This window comes from Cloeon dipterum, chromosome 4 (genome assembly GCF_949628265.1).
Source record: "Cloeon dipterum chromosome 4, ieCloDipt1.1, whole genome shotgun sequence".
Classification (NCBI taxonomy): Eukaryota; Metazoa; Arthropoda; class Insecta; order Ephemeroptera; family Baetidae; genus Cloeon; species Cloeon dipterum.
The window spans coordinates 18,818,209-18,841,108 of record NC_088789.1 but is presented as its reverse complement, the minus strand read 5'-3'; the positions used below and the strand labels follow the sequence as shown (position 1 = coordinate 18,841,108).

General features: G+C 40.2%; 3 protein-coding genes across 3 annotated transcripts; all 3 read left to right on the top strand.

Annotated features, from left to right (window-relative positions):
- Nucleotides 1–142: 142 nt before the first annotated feature.
- Nucleotides 143–11,560, top strand: Oatp74D (Organic anion transporting polypeptide 74D). Its single transcript, XM_065491966.1, has 7 exons — nucleotides 143–961; nucleotides 2,838–3,235; nucleotides 4,537–4,839; nucleotides 6,100–6,264; nucleotides 7,275–7,609; nucleotides 8,388–8,751; nucleotides 11,231–11,560. The coding sequence occupies exons 1-7, from the start codon at nucleotides 543–545 to the stop codon at nucleotides 11,386–11,388; spliced, it is 2,142 nt and encodes a 713-aa protein (XP_065348038.1). The 5' UTR covers nucleotides 143–542; the 3' UTR covers nucleotides 11,389–11,560.
- Nucleotides 11,561–13,953: 2,393 nt separating this feature from the next.
- On the top strand, nucleotides 13,954–17,541 carry LOC135942735 (methyltransferase-like protein 25B). The gene is made up of 10 exons (XM_065489013.1): nucleotides 13,954–15,294; nucleotides 15,364–15,476; nucleotides 15,534–15,768; nucleotides 15,820–15,968; nucleotides 16,019–16,133; nucleotides 16,568–16,740; nucleotides 16,794–16,944; nucleotides 17,000–17,109; nucleotides 17,161–17,348; nucleotides 17,412–17,541. Exons 1-10 carry the CDS (start codon nucleotides 15,190–15,192, stop codon nucleotides 17,495–17,497), a joined length of 1,425 nt encoding a protein of 474 aa, XP_065345085.1. The 5' UTR covers nucleotides 13,954–15,189; the 3' UTR covers nucleotides 17,498–17,541.
- Nucleotides 17,542–17,878: 337 nt separating this feature from the next.
- LOC135942734 (FAST kinase domain-containing protein 1, mitochondrial) lies at nucleotides 17,879–22,875 on the top strand. Its single transcript, XM_065489012.1, has 12 exons — nucleotides 17,879–18,020; nucleotides 18,193–18,627; nucleotides 18,686–19,009; nucleotides 19,302–19,585; nucleotides 19,638–20,018; nucleotides 20,330–20,705; nucleotides 20,758–21,038; nucleotides 21,092–21,242; nucleotides 21,828–21,954; nucleotides 22,011–22,118; nucleotides 22,169–22,250; nucleotides 22,305–22,875. The coding sequence occupies exons 1-12, from the start codon at nucleotides 18,018–18,020 to the stop codon at nucleotides 22,558–22,560; spliced, it is 2,808 nt and encodes a 935-aa protein (XP_065345084.1). The 5' UTR covers nucleotides 17,879–18,017; the 3' UTR covers nucleotides 22,561–22,875.
- Nucleotides 22,876–22,900: the final 25 nt, after the last annotated feature.

Genomic DNA, 22,900 nt, shown 5'->3' with positions numbered 1-22,900 from the left:
AACCACTCGTGATTTGCTATCAGTATTTTTATTCGGTAAAGACCAGTGGGGAGTAGAGCTTCTGCTCGGATGCGTGAAAGGTAGTTATTCGAACGGCGCTTTTATCGTAGCTGTATGTAATATAAATGTAATGCTTTCAGGAATCAGGCAGTAGTAAGTGTGCCGGACGGGCCGTGGACAGGCGGCGGAACAGTGAACTATCAGCGGTGTAATTCGAGCGGGAGATGGCAGCATCGCGGCACTCCTTTTTTTAGCTGCGACTGGTAGGCGGTGCAGTTGGGTGCCGAACGACGAGCGAGCCAGCGATCAGATGCCGTGTGCGGAGGAGGTCTGACCGCTGTGTATCCGCGCGAGATCCACCGATTTGACCCAACCTGCCTGGCACGAGTGGCCAGCGTGTGCAGCCGACGGCCACGAGGCAAGCCCGCCCGGGCGGCCCCTCCGTGCGGCCAGCGAGTCGGGCCAGCGGCCGATCCGGGTCACTCTCGGCGGCACCGGAAGAGAAAGTCTTCGGGATAGAGGTCACTCGATAAGATAAGCGCATGGGAAAGTGGCGGCGGCCGCAGCAGCTGGCCGCACAGGCCGATGCCTGGCTGAAGGAGCGCGCCGACGACGATGGCCGGCCCGTCGACCCCGCCGCCGACGACGACGAGGAGTTCCAGTGCGGCCTCGGCCGGTGGGCGCCGAGCTGGATGCAGGCTCTCGCCTCCAAGCAGGCCTTCCTCGTTGTCTTCTGCGTCACGTGGGTGCTGCAGGGCATGTACTACACCTACTTCGTCTCGGTCATCACCACCATCGAGAAGCTCTTCCAGATTCAGTCCAAGACCACCGGACTAATCATGAGCGCCACTGAGATCGGACAGATCGGCAGCTCCCTGCTGCTCACGTACTACGGCGGCCAGGGTCACCGACCTAAGTGGATCGCTTGGGGCATGGTGCTCTTCGCCGTCTCGTCGTTCAGGTGTTGCTTTTTTTCTCGCACCCCCTTGTCAGGACATGACCTGCCGCACGCTCAAAGTGCGTCGCAATTCCATCTTTCCTTTGACTCCCCTCTCTGATGAGATTGATACGCGCGCTTCATCTCGCAGAGTAAACACTGCCGAGACCGGTGTATTTTTAACTCTTTCCTTATGTCCACAAACACGCCAGATTGCACCAAATCACTATTTGAGTGAGAGCCCATCCTTCCCCACTGTATTCGATTTGTCTTTGATTGTGATAAGATCCAGTTTTTCTCTTGCGAGGACTTCTTTCCCCGTTACAATCTCAAAGCCCGGCCCAGTTGAAAGTAACTTGGCAATTATGGAATTGCGCAATCTGTTTCTTTGAACTCTGCATCGCGTGCACCATGTCTTCATTTCCACGCTTTTTTTGCCGCGGAGCACCGAGAACGCGATTTAGGTTGCCAAATACAAAGTCAAAAGAATCGTAACAAATATTGAAATACTTTCTAAACAGGTCAATCCGGTACGACTTTGAGTCTTTCTTTCCAAACTCTTCAATATGTAATCAGCTGTTGATCGAATCTTAAATTTACACTAACACAATTAAACAAACTGTCTAGGCGCTAATCGTTTGATCTTCCACTGATTGTTTGTGTCAGCAGTCAGCACAAACCATAATATCTATTGCTATCCCACTTAATAGAACAACAACCAAGTTTATTTTTACTACAGATTGATTGATTTTGAAATCACGAAGATAATTAATTACATAATGTAAAAAGCCCTTTGGTATATAAATTTTAACAGAATTCTTCATGCGTTTAATGTCGTCGCCCAAACAAAGTAAAGCTATGGATTTAATAGCCAGAGTTATCAATATTTTGGAACGATTCTTTGCTGAGATCATATCCTTTTAAAAGCATTAGTACCGATTGATCCCTTCATAATCTCTGACCTTTTTGGGGCTTGAACCAAAATTCCCTTTATAAAAATTAACTCTTTGCCAGGAAATTAATTTTATATACGGTTTTTTAGGGTTTAAGATGGATTTCAAGCTGATAGTTTTTTTTCGGGCAGGCGATTTCTGCACAATTTACAAGTATATTGTAAAAACTTGTCATATTGCCTTTTTTATGAAAAGTTCAATTTTTTAAATATATGTTATTCATTGTCAGATATTGATTTGACAGGAAGTCTCCATCTAAACTTCTTAAATTGATGAAAATCGTATAGTGAATTACCAAAACAGTAATAAAAAAGCACTTTCCTAATAAGTGTAACTGTCATCAAAATCTTATGAAAAGAAGCTTTCATTTTGACCAATTAACAAACTATCAATGAATATGATGACCTTGTCAGTTATTTTTACAATCTTTTAAATTTACGTTGAAAGGGCATGATTTTTCAATTGAAATAGAAGATTCAAAGATTAGGGATAATATCAGTTTTTTTGCGACATTTTCATTGCTGGATTCTTCGATCTATAAAAGAATTTATATCTTAAATATTTGAATTATAATTATTTTTTGCTGGAAATATTATTTGTGACTTAACAAATAATTTGGGTTCAAGAATCTCAACTTTTGGTTCTTTCAAGCATCGATAGCGGACTTTTTAGCAGATTTAGACAGTTTGAGCATTAATTGAATGGATTAAAATGGTACGACTCGTGCTCATTTGATTGTCCCGCAACGATTGGAAGCTCAGAAAAAAGCCTGCCATCTGAATTTCACAGTCCTACTCATTACGTAGTTTAATTTGACTTGGAGACATGGTATCATGTGCGAAAAAATTTCACTTTTGGCGGCTTTGAACGCACAAGGCTCGAACACGTGCTCGTCGGGTTTCCTTCCTCATCATTTGTAAAAACCGGCATGCGTTCTCTGATTGCAGCTGTGCCCTTCCGCACTTCATTTTCGGCGAGCAGCTGCTGCGTTCGTCCTCGAACGCGATTCCCTTCCAGAACACGACGCTGCCGTCGTCGGCGTTGGCGACGACGTCGGCGGCCAGCCAGCGGGCGCAACTGCTGCTGGCACCGCTGCCGCCCGATTTGTGCCTGGCGCGCGACACCAACGTAACGTCGACGCCGTGGCTCGAAAAGGAGCGCGTCCTCTGTGAGTCTGAGGAGACGCGCGACTCGCAACGTCTGCACTCAAAGATCACGGCCGTGGTGCTGGCCATTCTTTTCGTCTCGCTGCTGGGCGTCGGCATGGGCCAGACGGCCGTCTACACGCTTGGCATCCCCTACATCGACGACAACGTCGCCTCCAGAGAGTCCCCTCTCTACTTTGGTGAGCACTTTCGCCCTTCTACTACTTTGACTTTTGTCCAACGGTTCATTTTCACTTTCCAACCGGCGCTGCTGGAATTTTAATGCAAATTCTCTCCTTCCACGACCGGGATTCCCGACGTGCTGCCTTTTTTGCACACCTTGTTTTTTATTCGCACAGCCGGTGTTTTCCGTTTTGTTAACATAACTGTGCTCGCGGATTTTATATTTTTTTTTCAATCTACACTTTTTGCTCGCGAGTATTTCACTGGCTGATGAGTTAATCGTATGCAAACGCTATCAAAATAGCGTCAATCAATCAAAGTGAAAGTTGCAGGCAGCGTGTGCTAAAGCTGCGCAGTTTGTGTGCCACTGAGTGAAGCCTGTTGCTCCTCGCCGCTAAACGGAGCCAACTACTGCTAACTAGTGTTCCGACGCCGCTGCCGCCACCGCCGCTGATTTTGAATTTATGGATAGAGGCAGCTGTTTTAAATGATGTGGTCGCATTCAGCGCGCACTTTCTGATTTCAAGCTATCGCTCGGCGCTGGCACAGTTTGATCTATGAAGTAATTAAATATTCCGGTTTACCAACACCTATAAAACAGGCGTGCATATAAATGCGTTTATAAATAAGCCGTGTGCGTTCTTTTAGCTGATTGCGCAACTGCAATGATATCGGAGTGACTTACTTTGTCCGAAAAGAATGTGTCTTTAAATTATGAGAATTCTTTTCCTTGTGCTCTAGTTTATCACTTTTTCTATTGGTCAATACGATGAATGCAAAAACTGGCATTAGTACACTAGAAAACTATTACAATCTTCAAATATATTTTCCCTCGTTTCAGCTTAATATGCGTCAAATTTCAGTTTCAATTTCAGATGAGTTCACATAATTTACTAATTTGCTCAAAACATTTTTATTTAACCAAATTCTTAGGAGACGTGTGGTTTAGACCAAATCCACATTTTCTATTCAGACATCATAAATCGTCTTCAAAAATCGTCTAAATCTTCAAATAGCTGTAAAAATGTGCTAAATGTGAGTCTGCTGAACTGCAGATGTTATTTTGATCGAAGAAAAGTAAATACATCTTCAAATAAATTGTTAACCCAACGTTTTAAATATGGTTGGGTTTTAATTGCTTTAAACCGTCTGAAATGACCAAAAATGTGTCTATGCACCACAGACTTAAAATTCACACGTTTAAAAAAATCACCAGAACAATACTAGACAATATGTCCCTCTCAGATGAGACCAGAAATTTATCAGAACAATACCAACATTTGTAATCGAGCGTCGGTGTCCAAATTCCGGCTTTCAGCCATCACCATCGGCGTGCGCATCTTGGGCCCTGCGCTGGGCTTCATCCTGGGCTCGTTTTGCACACGGCTTTACGCCGACCTGAGCGTCGACCCGCCCGTCACGCCAAACGACCCCAGATGGGTAGGTGCCTGGTGGCTGGGACTGGTGCTCGTCGGTGCCCTCCTCATGCTTGCGTCGGCCGCCATGGCCATGTTCCCGCGCCGCCTGCGTTCGGCGCGCCGCCCGCCACAGTCCGTTGCTGCCATATCGGGGCCGACTGCGCCCGCACAACCAGAACAGAGAAAATACCCTAGCCTTAGAGGTGAGTATTCTTGTCTCTGCTGACCTGAACTGAATTTTGATAAAACTCGAGATTTTCGTGTTGCGTTACTCAGTTTCCACTGGTTTCAACTGCTTTTTTGCTGCTATCGCATATCTAAGGTTGGGTATTTAAGGTCATCAACTATTTTTTTTCTGTCTGATTTTCATTTAGGCCCTAACTGATTTTGAGCACTCTTGAGCCACACTTCAAACCGTCTAAATAAAGCCTAAGATCGTCTTAATCTCTTGAACTCACTTCAAAACCTTAAATTCCAACCAAAAGTTTAAGTATTGCTTTAAACCATTTCGCAGCTTCAATTGTTCAATGCAAAATTTACGACCTTCTCTAATAATTTTTTTATCGCGCATTTCCACGTTCACATCCGTCATTTTACTTTATCGTCAATTCGATTGAAATTTAATTCTAGGTTTTATTGAATAATTGATTTTAAGGGACAATTTTTACAAACCTTTAATGGTCTCGGCGAGCGCATAGTCAGTTTTAGAGCACTTCAAAAATTGATTAGTTTTTTTTATATCCTGAAATATTATTTATTATTTTATACCCTAAAGTAGTCTCCAAATATTCCGAATTTTATCTTACTTTCGGAAATCACCTTAATTCGACACAAAAATCCCTCTTGTGAATTGACTCCAAAAGCAAATGTAAAAAACCGTCTAAAAAGAGCCCAAAAATGTCTAAATAAGTTCAATTTTTCGTCGAAAAAAAAACGTTAAAAATCCCCAACCATAATATTACACACTGAAATAATTTTTTATAAACATTACCCACCAAAATTTAATCAATTTCAATTGAAAATAATTTATTATATCAACTTAATATTTTTAAAAATAGTTCATTCACCCCTCGGTAACCTCCCGAGTTTGTTCAACTTTCATTGATATCGGAATAATTATTTTGAACTACAACATATAACTTCTCAACTCTGAGTGATTCTTACAGGATTAAGTATGCGTCCTCAATTTTATCTCCTCGTTTTAATAAGACTGCGTTTTAGCATTTGGCTTGTTACAATTTCAAATTTGACTATTAAGACATCGTGGTTTCCTCATTTGCGACTCTATTATGCTTTCTTAAAACGCAACCAAAGGATTCTTACTTCACTGAATATAAAAACATGTTTATTTCCTCGTCGAGTTAACCAGAATTCTGAAAGGTCAATGTTTCCTGCTCCGTCTGACGCGGAATAAGCTTGCATCGGTTCTCACCGTCGATTTTTGTGTTCTCTTTTGCGCGCAGATTTTCCAAAAGCCGTGAAGCGGCTTCTACGCAACGATATCCTGATGTTTCGCACAGCGAGTTCGGTATTGCACATTTTGCCCATTGCCGGCCTCTACACCTTCCTGCCCAAGTACCTCGAGTCGCAGTTTCGGCTAGCGGCGCACACGGCCAACATGGTTTCTGGTAAGATATTTCAACGATATTTTTATTTAAACTTTTTTCCTTTTTTCAAATTTTAATAATACATAGATACCCCTTATTGTTAGATATAGATTGTTAGTTATCATAGTAATCGTCAAGTTTCTTCAAATTTCATTGATGTGGTATGAAAAATACCTTTCGACACTCAACCTAACTAATCTATTTTGAGTGTTTCTTTTAGGATAAAGTTTGCGTCCACAATATTGTATACTAAAAAATGATTTTTTTTCTTTACAAATTGAGGAATTTGTCTAAATATTATTTATACCTCAACTGAACGGAGATTGTGGTGAAACGATAAATTCGTGCAGTTTTTAATTTTTAGAAACAAAGGCTCAACCAACTCATATAAATTATCCCCTTGTGCTCGCTCACAATCAGCTAGGAACCGAAGCTATGACATAACAATAATAGTCTTGTGTTTACAATAAATATAGTATTGCAAACACGGAAACAGATCAATCTTAGAAATGTAGCAATTTTAAACTTTCTTTGTCACTTAAATTTTACTTTTGAGGTATTTTAAATCATGAGGTAGCTACTTCCACATAATTAATTGTAGTATTGCATGACTTGGAGCGTTCATTCACCGTAAAAATATTTTACGTTAACCATTCTTGTGATGACTTCCGTAGAAATGGAACATTATTTGCTTCAATTTATAAAAAAATATATTATTTAACTTCTTTAGAGATTTTCATGAAAATCGTTTTCAAGTCCAGCTCCCAAAAATGTACAAATTATAACAATATAAAACATGAATACAAAATTCAAACTCTCACAGGTTCTCTAACTCAATGCCAACAAACAACTTGTGCCGTGGGAAAATTAAATTTTCATTTTTCCCCACATTTATATCAGAAAGCAATAAAAATTGCACCTGAGTCCAAGTTTTCTTTCGACATTTCTCTTAGTTATTCATAAAAACTCTGTGAAGAAAATATCCCGAACAACCAATTCTGAGCCGTCCCCTACTCTCCACCATGTTGCAGGGGTGGGCGGCATTCTGGTGATGGGTCTCGGGATCATCATCAGTGGCGTCTTCATCCTGCGCGTCAAGCCGAACGCGCGCCTCGTCGCGGCGTGGATCGCGTTCACGGCCGTCGTCTATGCCATCGGCATGGGCATCCTCATGTCCATTGGCTGCCCGATGGACGACTTTGCGGGGCTCGACCGCGCCAACGGCGTTTTCATGCCCGAATGTTCGACGTGTGACTGCAACCCGGACAAGTTCGGACCGGTGTGCGGCGCCGACGGCCGCACCTACTTCAGCGGCTGCCACGCCGGCTGCTCCAGCGTGAACATGACGGACGGGAAATTAACAGGGGTGAGTGACGCAGTACCAAGTTGAAAATTCATATTAGATGGTTGGTTTTCGTCAGCCTAAATTTGATTGACACTCCCGATGCCGCAAGTATGCTAAACTAGACCTATTTACATCTCGTTGCTAATGCCGCTGAATTAGGGCATCCGCTTGCTTTTTTGCATATTCTCTAGAAAAGCCGTAACACTGAGGCTAGGAGCCAGCGTATCTCTTTTTTATACTTTTGTTGCTTCTGTAATTTTGCCGAAAGAAAATGTTGTTTGAGATGTCCGACCATATCTTGGCAGTATTCAGATCTCGGATCTTGATGATATTTTGATAAAGTGATACCTTATTGGACCAATGTTCAACCTTAAAATATCAGGATCAAAATCTGAAAAATGCCTACTTTACAGGAGTTCAGTCTGCAATTTTCGCAAGGTTTTTAACAATGAGAAAATTTTTACTTCTCTTTGGATTGAGGTAAATTGAAAACTTTGGTATTCAAAAGACAAACTTTGAATATCAAAGGTCAAATTTTTCAAATCCAAATAGCCAAAATGTGCATCATACACAAGTAGAAAGAAAAAATTAATATAAATCAGGCTGCACTTTTTTAAAACTCTTTTCCGAAAAATTGGGGTCTCCTAAAACGACTGACTTTTTGGTGTTAATATTTATTTTGCTATTAAAAATTCAACTCTGGACTGATTTTCGATGAATCTTCGCACCATGTGTTCTTAAAATTTTCTTGGTCAGGAAATTCATTCTAGATTGGGGTGCTGCTGTTTCTCTGTTACAGTTTGGGCAATGCTCGTGCGTGCCGACTCTGGACAATTCTACGATGACAGAGGTGTCGATCGGCTACTGCCCGCTGCAGTGCTCCAATTTCGTTTGGTACATAGTGCTCTTCTCGCTGTTCGTGTTCGTGCACTCGACCTCGGAGGTGGGCTCGATGCTGCTCATCCTGCGCTGCGTTGACCCGCGTGACAAGGCCATGGCGCTCGGCCTCATCCAATTCGCCATCGGCCTGTTCGGCAACGTGCCCTGCCCGATCGTGTACGGCGCCGTCGTCGACTCAGCTTGTCTCGTGTGGGACACAGCGTGCGGCGAGCGTGGCGCCTGCTGGCTCTACGACGCTGACGTCTTTCGCGTCTTTTTCCACGGTAAGCACATTATCAATTTTTTTCTAAGCAAACAACAATGTTTACAGACATTCCTGATAGAAAAACAAGGATGCGTTATTTTATCGTTTTCATGAAGCAATGTGCAATCCCAATTTTGTTCAATAGCAACAATAGCCATTGTCTCTCTTACTCAGTACTTCACGCATTTTTAACTTTATTATATATTTGTATTATCTAGAGGTGACACAGAAGTTGGCTCTATTTATTTATCGCACTGCTTATAAACAATGAAGTGAAGGTTACCTCTTATCTTTTTATCCTAATAATGTTTCTTTCCTTTTTTTTTGCCAATCATCAATTAGCACAAACACAGTCAGATTTACTAACTATTTTTATAATTCCTAATCCCCTAGAGTATTTATTTTGTAATTACTTATCTTAATCGGACCCTGATTTTGTTGGGGGTTGAAAAATAATTCAAATTGTTAGCATCTTGTGGATAAAGTTAATCTTTATACACTTTACTTGTGGAGGCTGGCTGACCCAATTGGAGAGGCACCGAAGGCGTCTGGGCATTTTTTCCGCCAGCTGGCGTGGCACGAAATTTTGCATGATGGCTTTGATCTTGTTTCATTGAAAGTGGATCTGTACTGCAAAACTCTTAAAAAATAATATTTAACCTTACCTAAAATATTCTTTTAAAATTGGCAAGAAGCTAACGTTTTCTCAGGTTTGAATTTCTGCGAAAATATATGTTCCAAATTATGCATGTTAATCCTCAATGAAGGTCATGATTCATTTCGTCAGTATTTTCATTTATTTAAAATATTTTCAATCCATTGAATTTTTCAAATATTTTGGCACAATATCTTAATTTATTTGTTTTGAAGTTTTGCTATATCCCACAAACAATAAATTAAATGGGCCACTTTCTATGCAAAGTTTTGTTGACTATGTTGTCCTGTAAAGTTCCACTTTAATATTGCAGCTCACGTGCCGCTGAAATTGTCGCCACGCTGAATCTAGGAAAAAAATGAACCTCTCCAGCTCGACATTTTCTATTCTAGGTCACTCGCACAATTTGCGTGTACCTCTACGTCGAGGTCGTTTAGGGAAACCTGATGCGCAGATTGCTCGCTGATTTATTGAGATTTTCGCCCATTTGCATCTGTCTGCGCTCGCCGAGGGTGACACTGAGTGCGATCTTATGGGATGCGCATACAATTTAGCCGGGGCGGCCTTGACAATTTTGCATTTCAGATCGGCAATCGGACGCGTTAACTCAAGGCTGGTGAGTCTCGAGACATCAGTAAAGAGCACGTTAGCATTGCATGTGGACGGACGAAAGATTCACACTCCGGCATTTCTCAATCTGTCAGTTAGTTGCCTTTATAGATGGACGGCAGTGTCGTTGTCATTGCTGCAATTTGCAGTTGACAGCTCTCTATAAATATCTGAAAAAAAATGCATTCCAGTCATGCTACTGGAGATAATCTTTTTTACTTTTCTTCTCTCTATTAGAAACGGTATTTAGTTTATGTTTAAAGGTTGGGAATTTATGACGTTAGACTATTTTTGTTCTGTTCTTCTGATTGACTTTTGGACGCCAAATCGCGCAATTTCATGACTTTGAGTCACATTTTAAAACGTCTTAAAGCCAGATAAACACCTAAAATCTAGGAACACGAAAAAACAATTTCCGTGAATTATTGTTCTTAAAATACAATTTACTTTTTTTGGATATTGTTTAACAAAAATAAAAGCTTTAAATATTTTTTAAATACGTAGGTTCTTGAAAGAGAAAATCAGTTTAATTCAATTTCTAGCCATTGCTAATTTTCAAAGCAATATTTTCGCGAAAAAATGCTACACCTTAAAATGGCTCGGTAAAAATGAAAAATAAATCTCACCATGCCATGGGTATCGAAAAACTGGACCTCAGTCAGTTGAGACTGACGATAATTGTCTCTCTGCTTGATTTGAGGGATTGGATTTCACGGTGAGACGAAATTTTAAATTCTCATCTGAGATCTGATTTTTCGATCTCATGGTTACACCAATTTGACCAATTGTGAGGATAAACAAGAATTAATGGTGAGATTTATTATTATGATTGCATGCGATCTAAATTGGCTCCAAAACCGTCTAAATTCAGCCTTAAACCGTCTCAAAAAGTCGTCTAAAATTCCCGAACCGTCATGTTGATATGGAGGCGTTTGCATCGTTCCACTGGGATCAATGAATGGTTGGTAAATTTCGAGCGGTTTGCACGCTAACCCTCTCTTAAGACGTTGAAATCGATTGTAGACCGGTACAAATTGTGTACAACTCTTTCTACTAACACCATTCAACCAGACTTGACAATTTTGAAACCATTGTGCGAGTTTGCTTTGGAACTTTCGAGATCTTTTATTCAAATCTGTCGTATTCTATACTGTTGGAATTTAAAATGAAGTAGACCAAACCTTTTTTCCAAAGCGTGTCATTGATTTTCATGAGATGAACTGATTGATTGCAGGCACTACGGGTGGGATCTTGCTGTGCGCCTTTTTGGTTGACCTGATCGTTTGGTATAAGGCGGGCAGCATCTCGTTCGTGGAGGAGACCGGCGAAGAGGAGGCCGAGTCGTCGAACCACGAGGAACTGAGCCCGATGGCGGCCGAGACCAGCGTCTAAGACTGCGAGTGCCAATAATTGATAATCTGTCTATCTCTCACTTGTGATACGCGGACTGACTCTGCTGTGTTTGTTGTTACTGCATTTTAAGACAAGAGACGTGCTAACCACTCAAAAAAATTAAAGCTCGCCTTGTGGGGCGTTAAAAATTGGCTGGGAAGCACAACTGCAATTTTTATTATTTATTTTTAATTAAAAACCAAACCTTTCTAACAATGAATCTCTAGGGATGCGTCGTTTTAGCTTTTCTTGAAATCATTGATAGTGTTAAGGAATTTCACCAAAGAAAATATTCGATTTGACAGAATTTGCAATTTGTGCAGCTCCAAGAAGGTTTAAAATCTTTATGGGAATTGATTTAAAATCTGATGTTGTAGCCAGTTTTCCTACAATGATTTATATTTATTGTGTAGACTTGACGATGCGTCATTTTTATTTTCCGTCTGGGAAAATTGAAAAAATAACTAACAAATTGTTCAAGATACTATTCAAAATTTTCATAGATAAATTTCAGGTCAAGCAGCTCCATTTTGACCATTGGGAAAATACCTAATCATCACATTTTTAGTGTAAATAATTTTTAGAAAAAAAATATTATTTGGAAATTTTAGTCAATATGAAAATACAGACAAAATGCATTAATTTTCAAAATATTTTATTTAGTTTTTTGTTTACTTAAGGTTTTAAAAAGCTTAAAAAGCCCAAGGTTAAAATTCAAAATGGAAAAGTTTCTCAACCAACTTTAAAAAATAGGAAAAATAGCCACCGATCGATTTGCCTCATTGAACCAAATTTAATCTAAAACAGTATATTTGAATCGATTATGAAGTTATTGGCGCAAACGAGTTCAGAAACTGAAACGTCTAATCCCATGAGTTGACAGGAAATAATTTAATTTACCGGGGAGCCATCTCTGACAATTTTCCACCACCCTGGGTGCTCATTTATTTGCGATTCAAATCCCCCAGACACCCGGCGCACATCCACATTTGACTTGGAAAAACGCATCGATCGTGGTCGTTGACCCTGCGGGAGCGCGCACCCGCACGCACGCTACACAGGTGCATGCCTCCTCGCCTGCTAAGCTGCTTTTTATCTTGCCAAACATCGATCTGCCAGATAAATACTTCATCGATCGGTGACACGCGCGCACCAGGCAAGGTCTAGGACAACGCACCGCCAAACATTCGTCATTCAACTTGAGGTTTGCCCGATTGCGCGCGTGCCATTATCAAAGTAGGCCGAATGGTGCTGCAATCAGTTCCGCAGCGCCGGCGGCGTGACTTTGTGTGTGGCCAGGGATGCCGACGTCACTTTTGTTTGTTTTCTCGTCACTTTTCAATTTAAACAATGTGTAGAGTTCAGATAATTGAGCGTTTTGTAACCGATTGCCGAGAATATCCCGCACACTTTCTTCTTGCTGTTTATGGTTTTCGCTTCAAACGAGCCGTTTATTCCAGCACGCGTCTCTCATTATTTAACATTCCAAGCTAATATACGATATATTTTGAAAGCGTTTGTTGTCTCTCTGTTCGCGCACGAGTAACTTTATTCTTCTTCAGTGTCGGAGTAAAATTTCCCTCGTATACCGTTGACCCGCCACTGCCGCCGCCGACGGATGCTCACAATTAGGACATATTGCAACAAGGCGGCAAAACCTATTTGAGGACGCAAATAATTTTTTCACTCCGTCTCGTGCCGATGCAAACACGTTAGAAAATAAACCGTGTATGAGCGTATTAGGTCATTGACTCTCGGTGCACGCCAATTGCAAGAGATGAATCATTGAACTCGCGTGTTTGCAGCTAGAAATACACATTTAGGGCTGTGAGTTTTTTCTGAGTCTCAAATCATTGCGGGACTATCAAGTTAGCTCGATTTGTGCAATTTTAGGCCATTACTTGAACCAATTTTTAAATTGTCTAAAATTACAAAAACCGTCTATATTGAATTTTCGGGTTGCTGTAATTTATTTCCTAATGCTCAGGATCGTATATTTTATGTTTTTAGACATTTAATGATTTGATAAGAGCTATTAAAATGCCTCAAAAACTGAAACAAGTTCTTTTAATTTAAAGAAAGGGAAACTGCTTTTTCTAACATAAGAATTTATGAAAGAAAACTTCCCTGATGTTTCTGATGGCTGCTAACTGCTAAAGGATTTTAGGTAGAGTGCCTGAGACATCTTCCCATTGGATAAACATATTTTGAGACAAATAAAGCATCATACACGAAGAGGATCAGTCGTTAAGTTTAAGAAAGACTTGATTTGATTTTCATCACAGAATTTGCGCTATATTTTTGCTATTCGTCTAGAATTAATTTTCCACTAAGTGTTTCTTAAATTAACCTGCACCGGTGTATTTCTTTCTCCGTCGAAAAAAATTCTTGTGAATTGTGCTGAAATATACAACCTGAAATCTGTACTATGGAATTTGTCCAAAACTAACTAGTTATAATGCTTTAAACTTCAAAACGAACATCTTTAATTCTTGTTTTTTTTTTTATAAAAAATATCACAGCTCTACATCTACACATATTATATATCCATATTATTTGCGGCGAATGGAATAACCTCAGATGACCTTTTTTATTCCAATGTCCGCGGCGAGCCGCCCCCTCGCTTGCGCACGCTCCAAACCGGGATAAAATAATTTCAGAGCGCCTGCCTGGCTCTCTCTGCGAGAAGTGCCGCGGCTCCCAAAATAAAAAGGGATGCGTGTATTTTAAAATTTATTTCCTGTCGCGGTCGCTCTGGCTGGCTGGTTGGCTGCGGTGCTGCGACGGCGGCGTGTGTCTCGCTCTTCTGGAGAGACAACAACAGCATACAAAGTTTCGACCGACGCTCGATGCGCTCACATCACTCGGCTGGCTCACTCGCATCGTCGTCGTCGTCGTGGTATCGGCTGCGCTCGTTAATTATGGTGTTGTTATTGAAATGTCGTCCGACTGCTGAGGGGAGCGCGGCGGCGGAGCACCAACCCGCGGCCGGGCCGGCACCATCAATCACCCACTAGGCCACCGACTAACTCGCCGGCCACGACCTCTCCTTCCCTCCGCAGAATTAAGTGGACGCTATAGCTGCCTTTGCGCACCGCCATTATCCGCCTTATTAATGCACCGTCTTGATAAAAAATATTCAAATCGGCGTTGCTAAAATTCTCAACTTTATAGTTTTGATAATATTGAGATTAAATGGAGAGATCCGAGCACTATTAAGAATTAAAAAAACACATTTAAAAAGGAACAATTTTCGTTCAAAAATCAAAGCACTCAAGACGGTATTTCAATATTACATAATAGCAGCTAGAGGCAATGAAAAATAATTTCCTAAAAATATAAAAAATTGAAGGTTAGGCATCCCGCGTGGTAGACGAGTGAAGTTGATTGCATACCTTCCACACTTTCCTATTCCTTGCATTCTTATCACACTAATTCCATTAAATTATCGTTTATTGTCCAGAAAAGTAATGTAGTATATAAACGCAGTTGCTTTTGTTTGTTATTTTTTAATTTTACAGTGGAATATTATGGTGATTCCATGCAGGCTCAATTATTTAATCTTGTTGGCATTACGCGCGTTCTGAAGCCTTTTGCTTCAACGTGGCGCTGTCATCGAACCCGGGAGGGAGTTTTGCGAGTGGCTCTGATCTGATCATGTGTAATTTGTAAACACAACATACGAACATGTGCACCGTGCTGTTTTGTCGGCGCAGCGGTTTCTTTATTTTCATTTTACTTTGATCTTTTTGCGGCTTTTGTGCGTGCATTTTTTTAACGCCAACGTAGGAAATCAGAAAAATGAGCTACTGTTGTGAGTGTGATAAAGAAAGGATCAAAGAAAATTTAAACAAACTGCTGACAGCCTGCAAAGACCATGAAAAGCTTCTGCGGGCTTACATGCTGGTACGTACGTTGAAACAAACCGTGCATAATTATAAAATTGAGTCAAACTGAATGAGCCTTTCATTTCAGGATTTCTTTGTCGACAATCATTGGGAAACACTGCCGAAAAAATGGAGAGATGTTTTAGGAACTTTGACGCCTGAGGAGCTTGGCTCCTGGATTTTATACCCTGAGCTTTATGAGTATAATTTTAGTTAATTTAAGCAGCATAGAAAAAATTTATGCGCATCTCTATTTAGGTACAAGAAAGTTTGGCCCCTGTCATTGTTGGCACTGAGATGTGCAGTCCGATTTCATTCAATAGAGCGACAGCCGGCACAAGAACATTGGCGAGATCAGGCCCTTGGCTTCAGCAAAGACTGCAGGCACAGGAATTTCCTCAATTGCGACCTGGGCAGAGGAGAACTAAACCGCAAATTATTTTCCAAACACATTAAGCCCAAAAAATTCCACGAGATAGAAGTTATGGCAAAAGTATTTAATTGGTTTTTAAATAATGAAGGAAATCTCTAGCTTATTGCTCAGGTCACAGCTAATTGTGCCAAGAGACTCGGCTGCAAATTTGTCGTGGACATTGGCTCTGGCCTGGGTCATTTAGGACGCATTCTCGCCTTCCATTACGGCCTTCAAGTCTGCTGTCTCGAAGAGCAGATTTGCCTCACAGAAAAAGCCAAGTATGTAAAGCTCTACTTGCAATATCTTTTTACTTATTATGTTTTGATAGGAAAATTGACGAGCAGTTGAGGAAGTTATTTGAAAAATCAGGAAGAAACATTGTCCCTCCTGTACACATCAATAAAAGCATTAATACGGCGTTGGATCAAAATGAACTGATCAAAGTAAGATTTTTATGTAGTTTTGATTCAAGAGCTCAGGAAGAGATTTTTCTGGTTCTGTTTGGTTCCAGGAAAGCAAATCCAAAATTGCATAGTTTTAAGAAAAAATGTTCTTAGTTTAATCTTAAAAAATCTTTAGCTTTGGTCCATTAAGTTGGGATATAAACCTATTTTTAAATGTCGAGAACCTTTCCTATCTCTACTATAAAGCTGGATGGACAAAACTGCAACCACTGTTTTAAAAAACATAAAAAACTTTAATTGCTCCTGAATCGCATGTGGAATAGCTTATCTATTTTCGAGAAATCTTAACACATAGAAATCCAGTTTTGTCTAGTTCCACCTGTTTTGATAAAATTTTTCATGTCCAGCCGGAATCACATGCACAGCTTGGAATTACGTTTTCCATTTTAATCGCACAGCTCTTGTAATTTTAGATTCTGCTAGATGCCTTTGGGTTGCAGTTCAAAGAAGAATTAGAATTTGGCCTGGTGGGCTTGCATCCTTGCGGGGACCTGGGCCCGACTTTGATGAGGCTGCTTGTCGACTGTCCAAATGCGGTGTTTATCAACGTTGTTGGCTGTTGCTACATGAAGCTAACGGAAGAGAGGTATGAATGCGTTTCATTCAGTTTAAATATAGTGTCATTAATGATATTTTCAGCTCTGGTTGCATCCAAGGCTATCCAATGAGCTGCTTTGTTACTGGTGAAATTGACACTAAGAATTTGAGTTATGAAGCTCGTGAAGTGTCTTGTCATGCTTTGGAGATGTACTGTGACAGACTGAAAAAAGGCTGTGTGGATGATTTAAAGGTTGATGTTGTTTTCAATTCTAGTGATGGTTTTTTTCAAAAGTTGATATTTTTAGATTCATTGCTACAGATCTACCCTTGAGTGCATATTAATCAGGCACTGGCCTCACCTGAAGCATTCTGGACTGAAAAGCATCAAGCATACCCAAGACCTGAGTTTTGAAAAGTGAAATAAAAACTATGCCATAGAGATTTTATGTAATGAGTTTATCCGCAGATATGCTGTCGAAGCTGTGGAAAAATTGGCCATCTCTTTACCAGCTCATGATTTACTGTCTGATGACGTTGAAAGGCGCCTTTTACAATGGAAAAATGTAGTTGTGTTCTACTCCCTGAGACTGCTGCTTGCTCCCCTGGTGGAATCGGCAATTCTGCTGGACAGATTGCTTTTCATGGAAGAAAATGGTATTTTGATATCTGCAAAAACATCAAGGTTTTAAATTACAATAATGGTTACGATTTTTATAGGCTTGCCTTCAATGCTGATCCCAGCATTTGATCCACAATTTTCGCCGAGGAACCACATATTATTAGCCCTTAAGGAGAATAAATAAATAACCCCAGTGGGAAATAAATACATATTTTTTACTTATTTAAAGCAGTAGTTTTATTTATCTCGCTGTCTGAAAATTGATATTAGTTACTGATATAGGTAATTGCTATAACCACAATGAAAACTCACTAAAATAATTATGTTGAAGCAGACAATAAATGAAAACTAATCATTTGTCGCACATAGCAATAGAGGACAACCGATGAAAAATATATAAATTTCCCTATTTTAAAAGTTTTTGTGAAACGGTGCTCTGCAGGCTGGAGGCTCACTTTCCTGCTGGCTATACTCGCATGCTTTTCACTCCTTATTTAAACCCTGCTGAGCCACCCCACCAGTGTATTGTGTTGCCCCGCCCATTTGTTTTACTCGCACATGTTTGTGCGAGAAGCGGAAAGCGGAGTGAAGTGGATAAGTGTGGACACAGGCTGAGTGAGGCACTGAAATCCTGATTTTCGAAAGTTAGAAGCGAAACGAGAATAATGGGCTAACAAAGCAGACAGGGAAAGATTCGTTTCAAAATGGCAAGTGAAACTTTTATCTTTAAAATAATATTTCCTCTCGTGTTATTTTATACATATTAATAACTCTTGCATGTTACATAACGCAATTATTTTAATTCCACTTTCATGATCAACTTCATTAAATGTATTAACCAGAAAAGGGAAGAAATTAATTTGTTCTTAAAATTTACAGTTTCATCGAGGTCAGCAAATTTTTTGGAAGCTGCCGCGGCTCATCTTCCAACCAACAACATTTTCTGTGCGAGGAGCAAGAGTTGCCCATGCTAGTCGAATTTTAACGAGAGTGACCAAACCACACAGACTCAGCTACCTCAGCTCCCGAAATTTTTCCTCTGACGAGTTAATAGTTAGTGATTCTGACCAAGACCTTGAGCCTGCCTTGGACGTGAAGGATGGGCTCTCGTCAGAAACGTACCGGGCCTTCCTCTACCCTAATGAAACGCTTCCCCTATTCAAGCAGCTCAATGAGGCTAAAAGCGTGCAGGACATTTTTGCCTTCATGCACAAGCACAAGGATGAATTGAATCCAATTTTGGTCAGCCAGGCTGTCATGGTTCTGTGGGACCTGCAGAGGCTCTTCCTGCAGTACTGCACTGAAGAATTTCTGGTTTGGCTCATTTCTTTCAGTAATTTTTGAGAACCTTCTAAATTAATTTTCCCTCTAGGCTGACAGCATCGCCGAGCTGAAGTCTTACATCAAAGCAGTTAATGGGCATCCTGACTTCAACGCTCTCCTCAGGTCGATTTCAGACCATTGCGAAGATCTGAAGCCTGACGCCTTGACCTGTCTGCTGCTTTACCTTGGAAAAATGGGCGTTCAGTTGACCCACCCTACCATGCAAAAACTCCTTGTGGTCTCAAGTGGAAAAATAGATCAATTTCCGCTAACAGCCCTTTCAAGATTCTTGGTGGCCCTCCAAACTGGATATAACATGAAAACGCTTGAGTGGTGCAGACCCGCTGTTCCTATCGTTCTTGAAAAACTGCAGGTATGGAAACAACCTCTATTTGTTTACATGAGGGGCTTTGAATTTTACACAAGGGTTTGGGGCTTAAATTATTAAAAAAAAAAATCCTGCCGTGAAGTTCTACTAATCCACTTTTCCTTCAGCCAATCTAGATGGTGTTGACTATTTTCAAATACCTGTGGACTTAGACGTTTTTTAGTGTAATTGAAATTCCATGATTCGTTCCAGGAAAATTTGAAGCATATAAAAAACAGTCGACCATCTGAGATTGACAGCTCTGTATATTTAATTTAATAATTTAATTTTGTTTTAGAATGTCAAAGAAGCAGAAGATTTTCGGCTTGTGACTATCTCCTTGTCGCACCTCCACCCCTTCATGACTCCAAAGATTTTAAAGTTACTTTTTTCAAAAGCCAGAGAACTTCTGGAAGAAGGCGTCCTTGGCCCTCACACACCAAAGGCAGTTGTGAAAATTCTGAATTTCAGCAACTACACTCGTGCCTTAAACCCTGAGCCAGACTTGATCAACTCACTCATGCTCACTCTGGAAGGCAATATCTCAAAATTGAGGATTGGGGACGTTGTCAGTCTGATCCGGTAAAATCTCCAATTTATTTATCAATTATTTTCTTGACAAATCCTCTCACAGGTGCACCGAAAATTTCATGCAGCCTACAAAAATAGCTGAAGAATTAAATGAGTACGTCCTCAGCTGCCTCTCACAAATGGAGCCCCTGACGCTTCCTATTGACCTCTTCAACGGCACTTTAATCGCCAACTCTCTTAACCCATCAATCAGCTTTGTGGAAAAGCTGATTGAGGATCACGTCAGATCTGCTTCATTCTCAAGTAACATCACACCCATCTTCAAGCTCCTCCGATTCATCAAAACTCCCAACCGTGAGCTGTGCGACCTATATTGGAACAGAGTTGCGTTGCATCTCAAAAAGTTCCCCAAAGACACCTCCCTGCTGCTGAATATCGTCTTTAAATACATGCATTTCAATAACAACATGGGTGGAACTTACAGGTTAGCGCTACTTGGAATATTTAATTTTTTTCATAAAATTTGGCCAGAGTTTGTTTTGATAATAGCTCTAAATAATAACTAAAAGATCTTAAATAATTTATGACTGTTTTAATTGTCGTGATTTTTAAGGCTGGGAAATTTAGATGATCACTATATTTTTCTGAGCTTCCTGAATCTGACTAAACCTCATCATCTAAAATTAACCATAAGTGCATCATTATGTTAAACGTCTGGAAATCCAAGCGTATAATTATTACTCCACTTGGAACATTGATTTTATTTATAACATCCTTTTCAATCGTATGTTCCAGGAATGAGAAATTTGAAAAAGTCGCATCTGACATGATCCACGATTTGATGAAAACGCCGATACAATTTGTTACCAGCATTATGTCTAGATCTGTTGCCTTTTTGGTCGCTTACTCGCCAGATGAACTTCCAGCTGAAGTTATGACCAGAACTATGAACATGGCAGACCAGTTTTCCATTGTTGACTGCCACAACATTTCAAGAGGCATCAAAATGGCAACCACCATCAAAGGCAGCCCCAAAAACCCGGTCATGTTGGACCAAATAGTGAAGCTGAGCTCCGTCATCAGCAGCAGTATTAGAAACCACCTTTCCACAGGAGATCTGAGTCTGGCGCAAAATGACAGCTTGTTTAGAACTTATCAGAACATCAGAGGCGTAATGATGAACCTTCCCTTTTTTTATTGATGTTTTAATAAGTCTGTTTCAGACGCCTGGCACTGACTTGTATGAACAGCTGCTGAGGAACTACTCCAAGATCACACCTTTTGAGCTCTCGGGGCGTTTGCTTAAAGATATATCTGCTTCTTATATCAACAACAAAACACTCGTTCCATCGGCTGTAGACGTGATGCAGGAATTTGTCATCAGACGCAATGACGATCTCATGGGTATTACAATAGAGAGATTTCTGAACATGCTCTACATGCTCGGATACCACTCTCAATCAACTGAAGAAAGCGTAAAATGCGCCAGTAAAATAATACTAAGGTAAAGTTATGCTGTATTTTCCTGGGGCGTTATTTAACCATGCAATTTTGCAGAGATTGTGACAAAATGAGTGTGCTCTCCTTGCTCATGGCAACAATCGCGCTTGACTTCTATCACCAAGTACCAATGGATTTGATCCACTTTATATTCAGCGTAGACTTCCTTGAACGAGTTGATCATGAGTTGAAATCATGCTATTCAAGGGTAATTGACTCTTTAAGTGTTTATCTAGGTGAATTTATCATAAACGTGTACGCTATTTTGTTATGTAAATCACATTCACTGGTAGAAAGTTTTTGTCATTTTAGGTAGTAGAACTACATGACCGAAATTTGAATAACTAGTACGGTTTAAAAGCACAATTTTTGCTCAATGTTAGGTGAAATTTGGTTCACACTAAAAGTTTGAGGAGAAAAATCGTACCTTGGGACATTTTTGACATTTCGAAAATTTTTAAATACTCCCCTAATTCTTATCCTGGGATTTTAAAGATTTGAATGGCTAACTGAGGAGCAAATAACTCCATAATTTTAAATGTTGACCAAAATTTTATTCTCTGAAAAATTGTGTTGGTTGAAAATGTAAAAAAAGAATAGAAATGGAGCAACATGTCTTGAGGTTGTCAGCTCTTAAAAAATAATATCAAATCTTTTTGAGGTCTTTTCAATTCTCCCAGCCAACTTCGTAAATTCAAAGACTACACCGGAATATAAAAATTGGTCGGTTTGAGTATGCACAGCAAAATATCTTTATAGTCTAATGAAAATTCGATTTCATTTCCTTTATTAGGCCGTCTATCCTTTACGAGTGAGGCAGGCCATGATGGAGCTGAACAGGGCTGTCTGCTTGGACTATCCTGAGGCCGATATCCCATGGTTCCACGAAAAGTATTGCCAGGAAAACATAACTCCGTTTGGTAAATATATTTCATCTCCAAAAAGACTGAAGTTTGAAGTAAATGACTATTTTCAGCCAACAACTCAGCGTTGCACAAGGAAGTGTTCAATACCATAAAAAATGTTGTTGGCGGAGCTGATTTTGTGAAACAAAGCACTTTCTCATCATATTATTACAATTTGGGTAAGCAAACTAGTTTTTAATGCACATTACACCTAACATGTATGTTTTAGATTTTGAAGTTGCTCTTGACGAAAATGAACGACCCATCAATGTGAAAGAAAACAGAGATCTCTCTGACAGAAATATCTGCAGGTAATTTCAAGCGTGTTTATGCAATTGACAAAAAAATAATTCTTTTTATATTAGGGTTGCGATTGTACTTAATAGAGATTTTAATTTCACCAACGGCGTTGTGCAACTCAATGGGCCTGCTGTACTACGGAGGAGACATTTAGAAATTCTTGGCTACCGGCAAGTCCAAATTAGTAGGTTCATCTGGCAAGCAATGTTTATGTCTGATGAATCTACTCGTCAAAAATTCATCGCCGAGCAAATATGGCCCCACAGACGCGCAGCCAGTTCGCAGAATATTGTAGATGGTGATGATTTCGTGCTCACTTAACTCAAATTTATGGATTTCATTATCATCTTTTGTGTCTGTGATAAGGTTAGACTTCAAAATAGTTTTCCTTCAGTGCGGAAATCGTGAATTAACAATTTGTTGCATTTTGGAGAGTATAGTAGGAAGATATTTACTGCCCAGTGGAATTTAAAATTTTGGTTGGACATTTCTTACTCCCCATTATTTTTGTAACAGCTAGCAGCTGTGGCAATCATCATGGAAAGTAATGAGGCGTGTTAAATTTTATGCAAATTAACATATTCATGAGCATTGCGCGCATGTGTCAATAAATGTGGAAATTATCTTCCCAAACAAGTTGTATTTTTTACCCTCAAACATT